At 41.8% G+C, this 16,548-nt stretch overlaps 1 protein-coding gene across 1 annotated transcript in view; it reads left to right on the forward strand.

The window, feature by feature from the left end:
• TNKS (tankyrase) overlaps positions 1–16,548 on the forward strand; it is a 505,381-nt gene that overhangs the window by 296,119 nt on the left and 192,714 nt on the right. The window contains exons 13-14 of the mRNA XM_030194488.1: positions 6,580–6,659; positions 15,222–15,367. Coding sequence (XP_030050348.1) covers positions 6,580–6,659; positions 15,222–15,367 — 226 coding nt within the window. The remainder of the gene's footprint in view (positions 1–6,579; positions 6,660–15,221; positions 15,368–16,548) is intronic.

Here is a 16,548-nt window from a genome sequence, read left to right on the forward strand (position 1 = left end):
TAAAATGAAACTGGTACTTTCTCCTTGAAGTATGAGTTCTGCATTTGCATCTTTTACTGAAGAAGTTCTCGCTTCTGCTCCTCTGAAAATGTGTATGGCTTGCAAAATCCAGCATGCTCGGAAGAGCCTTGATGGATATAAGGAAGAGCCAAGCTCTGCAGTGAGTTTACATATTCCCGAGAACTATCAGACTGCCATTCATCAGGGTAAGACTCTGCTGTGTCTGCTGCATTGCGAAGATAATTGTACAAATGGGGGAGACATTTTGGATCTGGTCTTTGGTGGCATGCAGGGCATAGTGTGAGAGGTGGTGGTGTTGGGTCCCTTGGGAAACAGTGATCATAACATGATCAAGTTTGAGCTATCTGGGATGAACCTGCAAAGGAAATCAACTGTAGCTTTATTTCATTTTCGAAAGGGTGACTATAATAAAATGAGGAAAATGGTTAAAAAGAAATTAAAAGGATTAGCTGCAAAGGTTAGGACACTAAATCAGGCATGGACATTATTCAAAAATATCATCTTGGAAGCCAAGACCAGATGCATTCCACGTATTTGCAAAGGTGGAAAGAAGAGAAAACGTCAGCCAGCATGGTTAAAAGGTGAAGTAAAAGAGGCCATTACAGCCAAAAGGTTGTCCTTCAAAGAATGGAAAAAGGACCCAAATGAAGAAAATAAGAAGCAACATAAGCACTGGCAAGTCAGATGCAAAGCATTAATAAAGAAGGCTAAAAGAGAATATGAAGAGAAACTTGCTGCAGAGGCTAATCCATAACCAAATAACCGAGACAACGCTTCCCGTTAAGGATTATGATGTTCCAATTTCCAACAGTCTGTGGCTTTTAGGAGTGAATTTACAATATTTTCTTAATTTGTAAATTTTCCTAATTTTCTGTAAGCCACATTGTGCCTGCATGTGTAGGAAAATGTGGGATACAAATGAACCATAAATAAATAAATAAAACTCACTGTAACAACTTTTTCAGGTACATCAGAAGCAGAAAGTCTGCAAGGTAATCTGTGGGACCATTAGATCATGAAGGAGCAAAAGGGGCGCTCAGGGAGGATAAGGCCATAGCGGAGAAACTGAATTCTTTCCTACTGTCTTTACGGAAGATGTAAGAGATCTGCCTGTACCGGAAATGGTTTTCAAGGGTGATGATATGGAGGAACTGAAAGAAATCTTGGTGAACCTGGAAGATATACCGAGCCAGTAAATCACCTGGACCGGATGGCTTGCATCCAAGGGTACTCAAAGAACTCGAACATGAAATTGCTGATCTGCTGTTAGTAATATGTAAACTGTTGTTAAAATCGTCCATAGTACCTGAAGATTGGAGGGTGGCCAATGTGACGCCCATTTTTAAAAAGGGTTCTAGTGGTGATCCGGGAAATTATAGATCGGTAAGCCTGACTTCGGTGCCAGACAAAATAGTGGAAACTATTATAAAGAATAAAATTACAGAACATATAGACAGTTTAATGGAACAGAGTCAGTATGGGTTCAGCTGAGGGAAGTCTTGCCTCACCAATTTGCTTCATTTCTTTGAAGGCGTGAATAAACATGTGGATAAAGGTGAGCCGGTTGATGTAGTGTATCTAGATTTTCAGAAAGCTTTTGATAAAGTTCCTCATGAGAGACTCCTAAGAAAATTAGAGTCATGGGATAAGGAGGCAAGGTTCTGGTGTGAATTGGGAATTTGTTATTGGTAGGGTTAAATGGTCATTTTTCTCAACGGAGGAGGGTGAACAGTGGCATGCCACAGGGATCTGTACTGGGACCGGTACTATTTAACATATTTATAAATGATATGGAAATCGGAATGATGAGTGAGGTAATCAAATTTGCAGATGATACAAAACTATTCAAGGTTGTTAAAACACGTGTGGACTGTGAAATCTTGCAGGAAGACCTTAGGAAATTGGAACACTGGGCATCCAAATGGCAGATAAAATTTAATGACAAATGCAAGGTGGTGCACATGGAAAGAATAATCCAAATCATAGTTACCTTGATGCTAGGGTCCACCTTGGAGGTCAGCACTCAAAAAAAGATCTGGGTGTCATTGTAGATAATACGCTGAAATCTTCTGCTTGTTGTGTGACAGCGGCCAAAAAGCAAACAGGAGCTAGAAATTATTAGGAAAGGGATGGTGAATAAGACCAAAAATACTATAATGCTTTTGTATCGTTTCATGGTGCATTCGCACCTTGAGTGCATTCGCACCTTGAGTATTGCATTCAGTTCTGGTTTCAGTATCTCAAAAAAGAATTAGAAAAGGTTCAAAGAAGAGCGACCAAAATGATAAAGGGGATGGAACTTCTCTCGTATGAGGAAAGACTAAAGAGGCTAGGGCTCTTCAGCTTGGAAAAGAGACAGATGAGGGGAGATATGATTAAGGTCTACAAAATCCTGAGTGGTGTAGAATGAGTAGAAGTAAATTGATTTTTTACCCATTCCAAAAGTACAAGACTAGGGAACACTCTAGGAAGTTACATGGAAATACTATTAATACAAATAGGAGGAAATATTTTTTCACTCAGTGAATAGTTAAGCTCTGGAACTCTTTGCCGGAGGATGTGGTAACAGCGGTTAGTTTATCTGTGTTTAAAAAAGATTTGGACAAATTCCTGGAGGTAAAGTTCATAGTCTGCTATTGAGACAGACATGAGAAGCAACTGCTTGCCCTGGGATTTGTAGTATGGACTGTTTCCACAACTTGGGTTTCTGGCGGGTACTTGTGACCTGGCTTGGCCACCATTTGGAAAACAGGATACTGGGCTAGATGGACCATTGGTTTGACCCAATATGGCTACTCTTATGTTCATATGATGAGGCTAATTCAAAACCAATGGTTATTTATACTTCAGACGCAATGCTAGATGTCTTATGTGCTGCAAAAGTTTGGATGTGTGATGGGACTTTTAAAGCTGTTCCTTTGAAATTCTGTCCATTTTTCACTAATCATGCAGCTTGTGGTGGTGGTTTTTCCCTGCATTTATCTAATCCTGCCTGTTAAAGCTCAACCAATTTGTGCCTGTTTGCTGTTTTAAAGACCTTTCGCTGTTGCTTAGCTCCAGAAACTTGTATTATGGATTTCAAGCTTGTTTCAAAAGCGGACTTGAAGGATGAATTCTTGGATGTCAATATTCAGGGATGTTTTTTTCATCTGACTCAGTTTGGAGGAATGTGCAATGTAATGGCTTGACGGCAGTATATACAGAGAATGAAGATGTTCGCCGCGTGGTAAAGTCATTGTGTTTCCTGGCATTTTTACCTGTCCAAAAAGTGCCCAAAACTTTTGATGATATTCTAGATGGAGTTATTAAATCTCAACCTTCCAGATTTGTTGGACTATTTTACTTACATAGGCCGCAGAAATAGAAGGGTATCCATAGACATTTTCGGTTTCCTTCTAAGATGTGGATGGTTCACGAAAGGACCATCAAAGACATATCAAGAACTAATAAGCTTGAAGGCTGGCATTGTGCCTTCCAAATGCAGATCGATTATCACTATCCATCCTTTTTAAAATTTCTGCGTGCTCTTCAGCGCGAAGGACTGCAGTTTGCCTTGTATTCCAGAGTTTCTGGTTGTCAGGGAGACAGCCAAAGGTCAAAGAAATATAAAAATTTGAATTCACAGATTATTAATTTAATTCAAGTACTGTAAGAATATTATTGATCGAAAAACCTTTCTGTCTAGTGTGGCTTGCAAAATCAATTTGAATATTTAAAGTGAACAGCATCTATTTCTTTGTAAGCTACGGTTTAATATTTCCTTTTTTTAAATTTTTAATTAAGTTCTTTTTTAGTGTTGCTTTGTATGCACGTATTCTTTTGTTGAAGGCATCAATAACTCTTTCATGGATTTTATATATTCTGTGTCTGTCCCTTCTCCATCTGTGGTTCACTTTAATAAGTGTCGCTCGCTTAAAAAAAATACGCTTCTATAAGTGACACACTATATAGTGCCACGTGGCTGTATGTCACACTAGATAATATGACGCTGGTCAAAGTGTCGCTTGAGGGAGTGTCACTTGCTCGAGCATCTGTCATACAGTTAAACTATCAGCAGATGCAGCTTCTAAACTCTGCTCATCTTTATTCCTACCTGAGGAACTAGTTGGAATATAAAGGCCTTACTAACCAGTGGAATTGTTGCTGAGGAAACTTTAAGAACCTTTTGTTAATACCATCTCAGTATTTCCAATGGGGAAACAAGGTCACTTTTTGGTATTGCTCCATGGCCCTCCCTGGCATCAGAGGAGAACACAAGTCACAGCGCAGCAAGATGTCTGCACTGCTGGGAGAAGAAATTCCCTTATGGCTTTTCTTCTTAAACTAGTACTAATACACTGGTTTTGGTTCTTTTCACTTGGGTAACCAAATGAGGAAAGTATGCAGGTCATGGCTCATGGAATTCTTTCTAACCCCTTTTTATATGTGTACGAGTGTGTGTGTGTGGGGGGGGGGGGGGGGGGGGAGGGGGCATCTTATTTCATGGATTGCAGGGGAGGTTTGTGGGGGAAGATTTTTTTGGAGGGCTAAGGGTGGTTGGGGGTGCGGGAGCTTGGAATATGGAGGGATAGATAGAGGGAGGGTAATGGATGTAGTTACGGGGATGGAGATTTCTAGATGTGGTACTTTGGAGAGAGAGTTAGTTGTGGGAAGTAGTTTTAGGGCATAGTTGGGGTAGGGGAATATATTTGGTAGATGAGGGGTATTGTGGGGTAATGAAGTAGGTTTGGGCACATGAGAATAGCCATACTGAGTCAACCAATGCTCCACCTAGCCCAGTATCCTGCTTCCAACAGTGTCCAATCCAGATCACAAATAAGGCCAATTAGTAGCAACATCCCATGCTACCAATCCTTGGGCAAGCAGTGACTTCCCCCATGTCTGTCTCAATAGCAGACTATGGCAGGAAGAAACCTTTTTTAAACCCAGATATGCTAACCTGCTGTTACGACATCCTCTGGCAGCAAAGTATTTCCATGTAATTTTATTGTGTCCCCTCCTGGTCTTTGTACTTTGAAAGAGTGAAACATCGATTTACTTGTCTACAAAATCCTGAATGGTATAGAATGAGTACCTCAATTATATCCCCCCCCTCAGCCACCTCTTTTCCAAGCAGAAGAGCCCTAACCTCTTTAGCCTGCACACTGGGCAAAAGATTTCATTGTGTCTATAATGACACCTTGATCTTTTTCTTGGGTGCTGACTCCTAAGGTGAAACCTAATATCAGATAACTATGATTTAGATTATTCTTCCCAATGTGCATCACTTTTCATTTGTCCATATTTAAATTTCATATTCCATATGGATGCGCAGTTTCCTAAGGTCTTCCTGCAATTTTTTACAGTTCGCATGTCTTTTGAAAACTTTGAATAATTTGTGTCATCTGCAAATTTAATCACCTCACTTCTCATTTCAATTTCCAGATCATTTGTATTAGGTGGATAGTTTGGGGGATGAAGGCAATTGCTAGGTGGTGAGGTACTTGGAGTAGTTTAGGGGTGGTGGGACAGTTTGAGGGGTACTGGGGGCAATTGTGGTGGGGAGGTAGTTTGTAAGGAGGAATTCCTAAACTGTTTCACTGTATGTCTATGCATGTCTATGCCCAGGGACTGGAACTGCTTCTCCCATAGAAATGCATTGTGCCACCTTTTTTGGGGGGCGGGGGGGGGGAGGGGGTGGTTCATTTCTCTGGAAACCTTAGTCCAATCTGGACAGTTTCAAACGCAGTGTCTTTTCTCCAGTTGTCCTCTTCCCCCATTACAAATTTCACCTCATTCTGTTAATTTTTCACAGTTATTTTGCACTTGGGACATTTTCAACCCCTTTGTATAGTTGTTTCCAACTTCCATTGGGTTGGGAAGAGTAAATGACTCCCCCCCCCCCCCCCCCCCCCCAAAAAAAAAAAAAAATTAAAATTAATGGGTTAGTGAATGCTATCTACCAAGGAACCCATTTTTTTATTTTCGTGTGGGCCTTGTGGTAGTGTGTTCTATCTAATTGTGTAAATGACCCCCCCCCCCCCCCCCCCCTCTGGTTTTCTATGCTAGCAACCACTAGGAAATTGTTTGGAATGTAATGTTTGCTGATACAGCAGTAGTAGAAATGTTTTTATACTATGATTTTTAGTATTGCCAAATTCAGTTCATTATATGGCATTATCTACCCACACAGCAACATGACATTATGGTATGTACAGACAAAATGGGCAAAATATACATTACTTAATTTAATGATTTTGGGTAAATCCAGGTATTTGTGACCTGGATTGGCCACTGTTGAAAACAGGATGCTGGGCGTGATGGACCTTTGCTCTGTCCCAGTATGGCAATACTTATGTACTTATATGTACTTAACTGGAATATATATCCCTCCAAGGAAGAACTGTGCGGGAGCAGATCTTTTTCTGCTAATCAGTAGCAAAATGTCTAAAGCCAATTGAGGAAGGAAGAAAAAGACATAATTAGGGCATGTTTCTTTGAGGTTGTTAGAAAAAGAATTTGAAAAATTTAGGATAAGCAGTAAAGACAGTTATTTTTTAATTCATGTTTTTTGTACAGAAAACACTCCTATCCGAACTTCTGATGTGGATTATCGATTATTAGAAGCATCTAAAGCAGGGGACTTGGAAACTGTAAAGGTATGGTTTCTATAAATATTTGGTTTACTTCACCTAATAATAAAATTGTATTTAATAGACAGGCCTGAATAGCTTTTATAAGAGTCTTAAGGGCTTTCTATGCACATTGATTGCATATACAGGCAACTGACGTGCATAGCACTATTGTGGTATGTTATTGTAAAACAACACAATGTTTTGGAATTTTCTTTTTCTCAAGTACTTAGTATGTGTCATTTTCTTTTCAGTAGCTCCACATTTTTTTTCACATGGAGAAAGAAAGTCATTTATCTGTTACAGAAGACCGCATGAGCATCCAGTGAAACTCTTCTCACAATCTTTCTAGTTAAGGGCAGATGCATATGTTTGGACATCATTTGGTTTCCAACTAAAATGAAGAGGCTTGCATCTTACTACTTCCCATAGGAATTGGAAATTTGGTTCAACATCAGTTTTCACAGGCCCATATGAGTGGCTATTTATTTGCATCACAGATTTCCCATTTATATGGATTTAAAAAATGGAAAATGAGATCATATTCAAGAAAATTTTTAGATGCTGATAAAAGTAAACTTGTTTGTATCTGGTAACTATTACAAGTTGCCCTACTTTTTCAGCAGTGCTCATCCTCTTTTGTCCTTTAGATGGATGCTTTCTCAGTTTGACATCAGACATATTGTCTTCTCTCATCTTCATCCTGTTGTATCTTGATGTTTCATGTACACTGTTTGTAGCATGATTTTCTTTCATCCACCAGACCAGCCCTTATGAATGGGTTTTCTTTCCTTACCACCAGCACCCTATATAAATTCCTGTTCAGCCATCAGCTCTCCAGTATTCCTGTATTTTCAGTCTCCAGCAGATAGTAGGAGACCAGTATAGCAGCACAGCTTGGTGAAGAAAAAGCAAGTTTATCTCCTGGGTTAGAAGTATTTTATCCTTCCCAGTTGAGAGATGTTTTTTTAGGGGAGGGTTTTTAAATGACAGTAACGGAGGATCACATGATGCATTAGGGAGAGAGGATGCGTTTTAGTCTCTCTCTGGGACTCCTGCACCTTCTGGCCTTCGTTACCCAGCATAAGTGAGTTTTGGAGACTTGAAACTTGATTTTTAATATCCCCAGCACCTAGACAGATTTCTTGATCTCATTGTTGGGGAAAAACAGTAAAGCAGAGCAGGAGAAACCATGACGTGGAGGAGACAAAATGGTGGCAGAAGCCCCCGCAGCCCATTTGTTCTGCATCAGATCACAGAGGCTGTTGGGAGAACCCTGGAGCCTCGCCTCAGCCAGCTTGCATATCAGTTTGATAATGTTGAAGCCCTTTTAGCAGTGACAACATAATGAACAGGGACCTTGAACAGCACATCTCTGCAGTTGAGGACATAGGAACCAGGACTGAGGAGATGATTAACAGACTGGAGACTCGGGTATGAGAACAGATGGAACAAGATTGACAAGCTGGAAAATCACTCGTAGCACAGAAACTTACATATTGTAGGTCTCCTGGAGAGTTTACTCCAGGGTCTGTTGTCCACAGTATTGGAAAACTGACTTTAAGCTGAGTTTGCACTGTCTGACAGTTTGGGACCCTTATGCTTAGAACGGACGCACCGAATTGGACGGCAGCAGCAAGGTCGTCATAAGCCATGTGTGGTTATCATTAAGCTCCATAATTATGTGCACAAAATGGAAATATTCCGAGGTCTTTGTCTAAAAAGAGATTCTTCTCCATATGAGGGGGGACCCATAAAAATCTTTCAGGATTACTCCATGATGCTTCAAGAACGCAGAAGAACATTTTCTCCATTACGTTCTACCTTGCATGAGAAGCAGATCAGATTTATGCTTTTGTACCCAGCTATTCTTAAAATCTACTTAGATTGCCACTGGCAATACTTTGATATGCCCCAAACTGCCCAAGATTGTCTCAACAAATCCCAAGGCGCAAAAGGTGCACCTGCCTGACTTTTGAATGTTTGCTGTTGTCTTATTTACCGCTGTTGCTTACAGATTTCAGGTTTAATGTATGCTTATCTAATATAGCTTGCTAGTTGTGTGACCACTAGCCTTACACTAGCCATGAGGAGATCTAATTGGTATGTATTGCTGGGATGAGGTGTTGGGGGGGTACAGGACCCCACGCATCAAGGTGATTCTCCAGTCCACTACAACATGGTGTTGTGGGTTCTCTTTGGGGGGTTTTCTGGGTTGGTTAATGGGGGGCGGAGAGGGGGAAGGAGTGAGGAAGGTTGGATGGGGGTAGGGGGATCTGGTAGATGGATAGCTACTGTCCTGAGTTCTATACTACAATCTTGGAATGCTTTTGGGAAGCTATTGTGTGCTGCATGCAGGAGTCTCCATAGGGGCATTGAAGGTTGGGGGATCCCTGGGGTGTGAAGGTTGGGCACCCTAGGGATACATTAGCACAGTACGATCAGTGGAGTTACCTGGATTTACGCCAGCTGTGACACAATCTGACGTTGGATAGCTGCTTGTAACATAGAGGGTTTTACTTCCCCTATTAAACGATCTAAGATTCTGAACTCTCTTAAGCGCCTCTGGGTGGATATCGCTTGCCTTCAGAGACAAGACCGTCAGATAGTGAGCATCAGAAATTGCAGTGGCGATGTGTGGGAGATGTTTTCAGTTACCCCTCTGGTGGCCGTCATTGGAGGGGGGCAGTGGCTGTCCTTTTCTGTAAAGCACTTCCCTATAAGACTATACTGTTTAAGGACACACAAGGCCGTTACATGCTCTTAAGAGTTTGGGTACACGGGTGGGAATTTTGTTAACAGTGTATGGACCAACCCCATTTGATGCGCGCTTTTACTCCAACTTATTGCAGCACCTCTTGCCCTATCAATCTCAAGAGTTGGTGATAGTTGGAGACCTATATGAGGTGATGAACCTCGGTCTTGATCATTCTGGGGGCCAGTGAGCTGGGGGGGGGGGGGGTCGGGATGCACAGGGGACCAGGGCTCTGAATAGCTTTGCCGCAGCTTTGAATTTAGTGGACCCCTAGGGACTTCACACATCTCTCCAGGGCCCATGGGACCTATTCCCGTTTAGATTACAGTTTGGCACATCACTCCCTATTCTTTCTGATTAAATTGGTGAATGTGGGCCATGAGGAGATCTTGGACCATTCCCTGGTGTGGGTGGACATGGAAACTGTGACACCACTTTGCTGTGGCAGTGGCTCTCGCTTTCCAGCATACCTAGCCCATGATACTTTTATTAAAACAATCTTTCTGGTCACTTTCAGTATTATGCTACTAACAATGTCCAATACAATTCTTAACCACTACTATTCTGGAGCACGGCTAAAGCCATGATTAGGGGAGATATCATAGCATATGTTAGCTACCAGAATATGAAAACAGCAGCAGGGATTATACACCTGGAGAAGTAGTTACACCAGGTGAAACAGCGCTACATACGAGCTCCCACTCGCAGTATTAAAGAGATCTTGATTTCTTTACAAGCTTCTCTTATTACTCTAATCCATGAACACGCTACCCGTAGTCACTTCCAGACTCCTCCTAGCCCACATAGTTAAATCATGGGGCGGATCCCGAGCGATTCCTTTCTTGGAGGATTCTGCTGGCATAGTTAACATGCATAGCAACCAAATTCCCAGCTTCTGCATGCTCATTTTCAATCTCTTTATGAAAAGGGACGTACAGTCTCCCCTAGGAAGCACCAGAGTTTTCTCCGCATGTTGATGCTTGAGGCGGAGCAGGTTTTGAATGCTTCTCAACAGTTGAAGGAACTCAAGTAGCAATAAGATCTTTGAAATCTTATTCAGCTCCCGGGGAAGATGGATTTTCTGTGGAATTCTACTACAAGTGTCATTAGTAAAGTCTCTCTTAGCTTATTTTGTGGAGGTTGTAGACCAGGGCACCTTTCCCCGTTATGCCATTGCAGCTCTAATATCTTTAATTACTAAACCAAATAATCCCAGGAAACTGGTTGACTCTTACTGGCCAATCTCACTCCTGAACATGGACATAAAACGTCTTTCCAGAAATCTTGCAAACTGGCTGGCAGGGCATTTGCCTCTGTTGGTGGGAGGGTTGCAAGTAGGTTTTATCTGAGAGCATCAATCATTGGTTAATGTTTGAAAAATTCTAATAGCTATATGTTATTGCAAGACTCATGATATCCCTGCAAGAGAGCCTTTGAAGAAGTACTATGATCACATCTGTTTAATGTTTTAGAATGGGTGTGGATGTATGTCTGGTATCTACAGGCTGTCGGAACATATACCACAATCCCATGGCTAGATTAATAGTTAATTGGGAGTGAGCAACACCTTTCCCCATTTTTAGGGCTGCAAGAACTGCATCCTCTTTCCCCCTTCCATCCAGCTTCTATCCCCTCTCTCCCCTTCATCCAGTGTCTGTCCATCCTCTCCCTCTTTCCATCTGACATCTGTCTCCTCTCTCCTTCTCATCCAGCATCTGTCCTCCCTTCCCGCTCCATCCAGCATCTGTTCCCCCTCCCCTCTCCATTCTCCATCCAGTGTCTGTTTCCCTCCCCTCTCCATCTAGTGTTTGTCTTTTTTTCAGCCCTCTCAGCACCCAAACCCACCAGACACCCCCACTACCACTGGCGCACCAGGCTCTCACCACACCCACCCAATGCACCCTTTCCACGGCCTGCCCTGCTGCTGTTTCAGCAGTGGCGGCAAAAATAGAAAAAAAAAAGATTGCGGGGCAGCACTGTTCCCGCTTGCAGCTGACCAGCTCTGCCCCGGAACAGGAAATTGTCAGAGGAAGGCGGGACCAGTAGCCGTGAGCGGGAACAGTGCGGCTCCACAATCTCTTTTTTCTCTTTTTGCCACCACTGCTGTAACAGCAGCAGTGGTGACCGTGGCAGGAGGGTATTGTGTGGGAGTGGGGAGCATCCGGGCAGAGCCTCTGGGCCCTCAGACACAGCCTGGTTACCTAAATGGTCAGTCCGCCCCTAGTGGTCACGCCAGGTCACAAGTATTTGCCATGATCCAAAAGGAGCAGATTCATTCTCTGTTGCTTATACCTAAAGATAAGTGGTGCCGTTCCCAGGCACCTTTACTTCAGACAAGACCAAATTAAAACAATGACTAAAACGAAAGGAATGTCATAAACAGGAAAGAAAACTACATTTATCCAATAAGATAGTAAAAAAAAATTACAGGTCATGGAGAGTAAAGTACAAAATACAGGATAAGAGATGCAATACCACTAGACCGATCACAGATGTCTTAAAGGTCAGCTGAAAATAATTTTGCCAAGGAGATTTCAATCCTAGGTACAATGGAGGTTATTTATGAAATGCATTACAATCTCCCCCTTCCCCCCCCCCCCCCCCCAAATAAACCCCCTAGATAGACACCATCTTTCATAAACCTATTAACAGTAATATAGGCAAGCTACAAAAAATACATTGTGTCCAGGTAAGCATATAGAGTATGGCGTCATCCCTCCTTCCTGAAGATTCATATGCCCCAGCAATCCCAAACTACGGAGGCTCTCCCCTCCATCCAAAGAGGAATCTTAGAGTTGGATACCTCAGAGGCTAATGTAGTCAACCCTGGACATAATTGCACCCAAGGCATGAAGAGTTCAGAAATCCTCTGTGTTCCACCCCAGTTCTGCTGGGAGTCTAGTATACTGCCAAAGCAGCACTCAGCCACTGCAGGGATGGGTGAGCTGCAACCTTGGAATCTGTTGAAATAAATCTCAGCTAGAATTGAAGGTCACATACCGCTCTGCGACTCCACTGGAATCCAGGACTCACAGGTAGCCATTCTCTGGTCCCTTCCATAGGGCAGAAGTATGGACCCCAGCATCTGAAACACCAGCCCCCAGCCCCATGTGGTCAAACCAGAGGCACAATGTCTAAATACATTTCGCGAACACATTAAAACAGTCCATAGCAATGCTCTCAGCTAGGACCTATAAATTGGGAGGTTATGCATTCAATCTGCAGGGAAAATCGCCCACAAGCCAGGCTGACCGACGACGCAATTAGGCCCATACAATAGGCCCTCAGCTCAGTGCACTCTCAGTTGCTTCCCATTAGTCCATCTCTTTTCTGACTTCCACACAGGTATTAAAAGTATACCATTTTCCATCTAACAGTACTTTCAGGTGCACCTGCATTGTAAACTTCTGTTGGTGCACTAAAGTTTTACACACCAGCTCAAATGCCCATCTTAGAGTTGCCACCTGAGCAGAGTAGTCTTGGAATACTAAAATTCGAGCATTCTGGTATGTCACCTCCTTATGTCTGTATGCTTTTAAGATCCAGTATTTCTGTGCATAATTGAGAAGTTTAGCAGTGACCGTCCTAGGCCTCGTGGCTCCCTACTGTGTTCTGCCAAGGCGATGTGCTCGTTCAACCCAGCCAGGAGCTTCCTTGTTAACCAGGTCTCCAGAAACCCTTGAAGCTCAGGCTCCTTCACCAACTCTGGAAAGCCTAGAAATCTGAGATTGTTACGTCTCGACTTGTTTTCCAGCCTCTCATATGTTGATATTAAGCTACACAGCTGTGTCAGCTCACCATGATGGTGTTGCACACTGTCCTCCGTGTCTCCAACTCTTTTTTTCTTCAGTTCTGATACCTTGTTGGTAAAACTAGCCTCTGATTGTGACAGAGTATGCAAGTTCTCATTTATGGAGGTGAGTTTTTTGATCCAGGGCAAGTACTGCTTCACTCTGAGTTTTTAAGGAATCAGTTTGTAATGTGGGTTCTTCCAGAGCTGGGTCTTCCACCACTGCCTTCACCCTATCCTTGTCAATTTAGTCACCATATCTTCAGTTTTATATAAGAACTTGTCCATAAAGGTATTGCATTTCAAGTGATGTCTCTCTTAAGGTTTTCCAGTAGCCGAATTTAGACACTGGGGGTGAATTTTAGGAGAGAATCGTGGCGTTCAAGGGAAATGCTGCTTCCTGGCTCACTGCATCATGTCTAGTTTGTATATAGTTGACTTCAAGGCCTTGACATTTTGAATCGCAATTGTCATAGCGGGTTTTTTTTTTGTTTGGTTTTTTTTGTGAACCTGATAGCTAGGGATTCCCAGATGTTAGAATACTAATGGCCTGCCAGTCCATGAAGCAAATGAAATTACTAACCTGTAGCAAATGTTCTCCAAGGACAGCAGGCCAAGTATTTTCACATACCCTCCCACCTCCCCTAGGAGTTATATTTCTTCAGCTATATTATTTTACTGAGGAATTTATACTTACACATTGGACAGGAAAGCACCCACGCATGCATGGTGGGATGCTGCTAGAATTTTCTGCTTGTATTTGCTAGGCAGTGTCTGCACCAGACTCTGTCAGATGATGCCACCCAGGTGTGAGAATACTCGGCTTCCTGTCCTTAGAGAACACCTACTACAGGTGAGACAGATAGGGTCGCCAATGTGTGGAACAGCCTCCCAGTGGAAGTGGTTGAGACAGACTGTGTCTGAATTCAATAAAGTGTGGGACAAGCACATGCGATCTCTTAGGGAGAGGAGGAAGATAGATGGGCCATTTGGCCTTGATCAGCCAACATGTTTTTCTACTCCACCTTCCTGTTAGAGCATCTTTAATACAGTGAATTAAATAAGAATTAGAGAAAAAGTGTAAATATAATTGGCAGCTACAGGAATATAGTGGATGGAATTCAGTTGCACTATCTGAATGTGCTTTTTAAAGAGACATCCTGTGAAAAGATTTGGTGCTGGAATGCTTCATGTTTTTTTTCTCTAATCTTTGTGAGTATATTTTTCTATTGGAAGACAGATTTAAGTGAAAAGTAAGAAGTCTGGAATAGAAACAAATTCTCAGTAGAAAAAAAGGGAGCATATTCAAAGATTTGCAAATTTTAACAGGATAGATTGAACTGGTTAAAAATGTCTTCCTCTGCTTACCAGCTAAGTTTGGCTACCTTATTTTATCTTATTGGGCAGACTGGGTGGACCATACAAGTCTTTTATCTGCTGTCATTTACTGTGTTACATAAAAGCTCACTAATTTTATCTGAGCAGAAAAGAGGTGTTTCTAGAGCTGTTTCTGATAGTTATTGTTTTAAACTTTATTTTTCTCAACCTTTTAACACTTTATAATGCGGTGACTCAAAAACCTTACAATAAATGAATGTCACCATCACCATTTCTGCAGTTACTGATATCAGAAGCCCTTATAGTTTAGCTGAGTGTGCTTGCAAATTGCTTCCATCTATCTGTCTCCTTGCAATGCTTTTCTCAAGCCCAATGCCCCTTCTCCAAATAGTCCTGCACCAGCCTCCACATTTCAGTTATCCAGCATATGTATTTTTAGTCCCCAGATAAATTAACTCACACAATCCAGGTGCACAAGTGACTGGCCTAAATGTGGATAGATGAATTTTGTCTGACTAGATTTTGGAGATTTTCAGTCACAAACCTAGTGAATTTGGCTGGAAATGCTTCTAAATATAGGCTACTAAAATTACAGTTATCTTACCTAGTCAGGGTTTTTTGATGATTGATCCAAAAATTCCTAAATCAGCAAGAAATTGACTGTTGCAATGAGATACGGTAATCTTTTATGTTTTCCATTCAACAGCAACTTTGCAGCTCTCAGAATGTGAATTGCAGAGATTTGGAAGGACGACACTCAACTCCCCTTCATTTTGCAGCAGGTTATAATCGTGTATCTGTAGTAGAGTATTTGCTTCACCATGGGGCGGATGTACATGCTAAAGATAAAGGGTAAGTATTAGTTTTAATTCATTCTGTTTTGTTTGAGCGTGCTTTATTATCTTTATTTCTGTTCTGAGGAATCTTTGGACCCTAACCTCCGTTTCATAGTGACTTGTAGTCAATTTAAAATTGGTTTCTTAAGTATTCACATTTGGAAATTTACACACCACTTTATTTAAGAAAGACAGACCGAAAAAACGACCTGATGTTTCATGGGTTTCACCCTTAAAGGTTAAAAGCAAGTTTGCCTATAAGTCAATTTTTGTGCCTCAGATGCATTATTGTACAACATTGACAGAATTTAAAGTGCATGCTTATCTTAAATGTTTTTTACCAGCATGACTATTCAATATTGGTAGTTAAGCAAGCCTATTTAAGAGCAAGGTTTACTTATAGAGTACTGTTGCTCTAATGCAGGCTTGCCCAACCTTTTTTATTGGGGGTCATATTGTATATTTTGTAACATTCGGTGGTCCAAGACACGTGTCTGTTTGCACGTTCTCACACTTTCTCTCTCTCACATGTAGTTCTCCCCCCCCCAGCTTTCACCTAGTCTTTTTCTCTCTCACATGTATTCCCCCCCCTCCCCAAACGAGTTTTCACCCAGTTTTCCCCTTACCTGGCTTTCAGCAAAAGAAGAAACAGAGGGATTCCTGCTTCCATGCCACACCTCTGATCCTTGCAGGTTGATCTCACAAGACTTGAAAGCACAAGACCAACCTGAACTGGCATTGTGCAGCTCATGCTTTCAGAGGGCAGAGTCATGGTGGGAAAGATTGAGAATTGTCACGCTTGTGCTGGCTAAGAAGAAACACTTGGTGGGCTGGGTTTTTGCCTGTGAGCCATAATTTGGACAAGCCTGCTCTAGTGCCAGCAGCAGGATAAACATGACCTTTTAACATTTGAGCTTCAGTATTTTTTAAGCATTATTCATTTTCTTTAAGGTTTACTGGTTCTGTTATGTTGCATTATTCACAGTAATACAGAAAAAGAAAGAAGGGTACAAAATATTGTGTTTTTATCAGTCTGATTTTTTTTCAGCAGAAAGATTTGTTAAATGCTTTAGGAGTCCTTTAACCTAAGCTGTGGTATGAAGTGGCCTTAGTACACTCTTATATGGGTTTTTCCTGTGTGCTAAGGCCATTTTTACCACATCAGTGAAATGTCAGATTTTTTTTTTTTTGTAGTAA

Source organism: Microcaecilia unicolor, chromosome 2 (genome assembly GCF_901765095.1).
Source record: "Microcaecilia unicolor chromosome 2, aMicUni1.1, whole genome shotgun sequence".
NCBI lineage: Eukaryota > Metazoa > Chordata > Amphibia > Gymnophiona > Siphonopidae > Microcaecilia > Microcaecilia unicolor.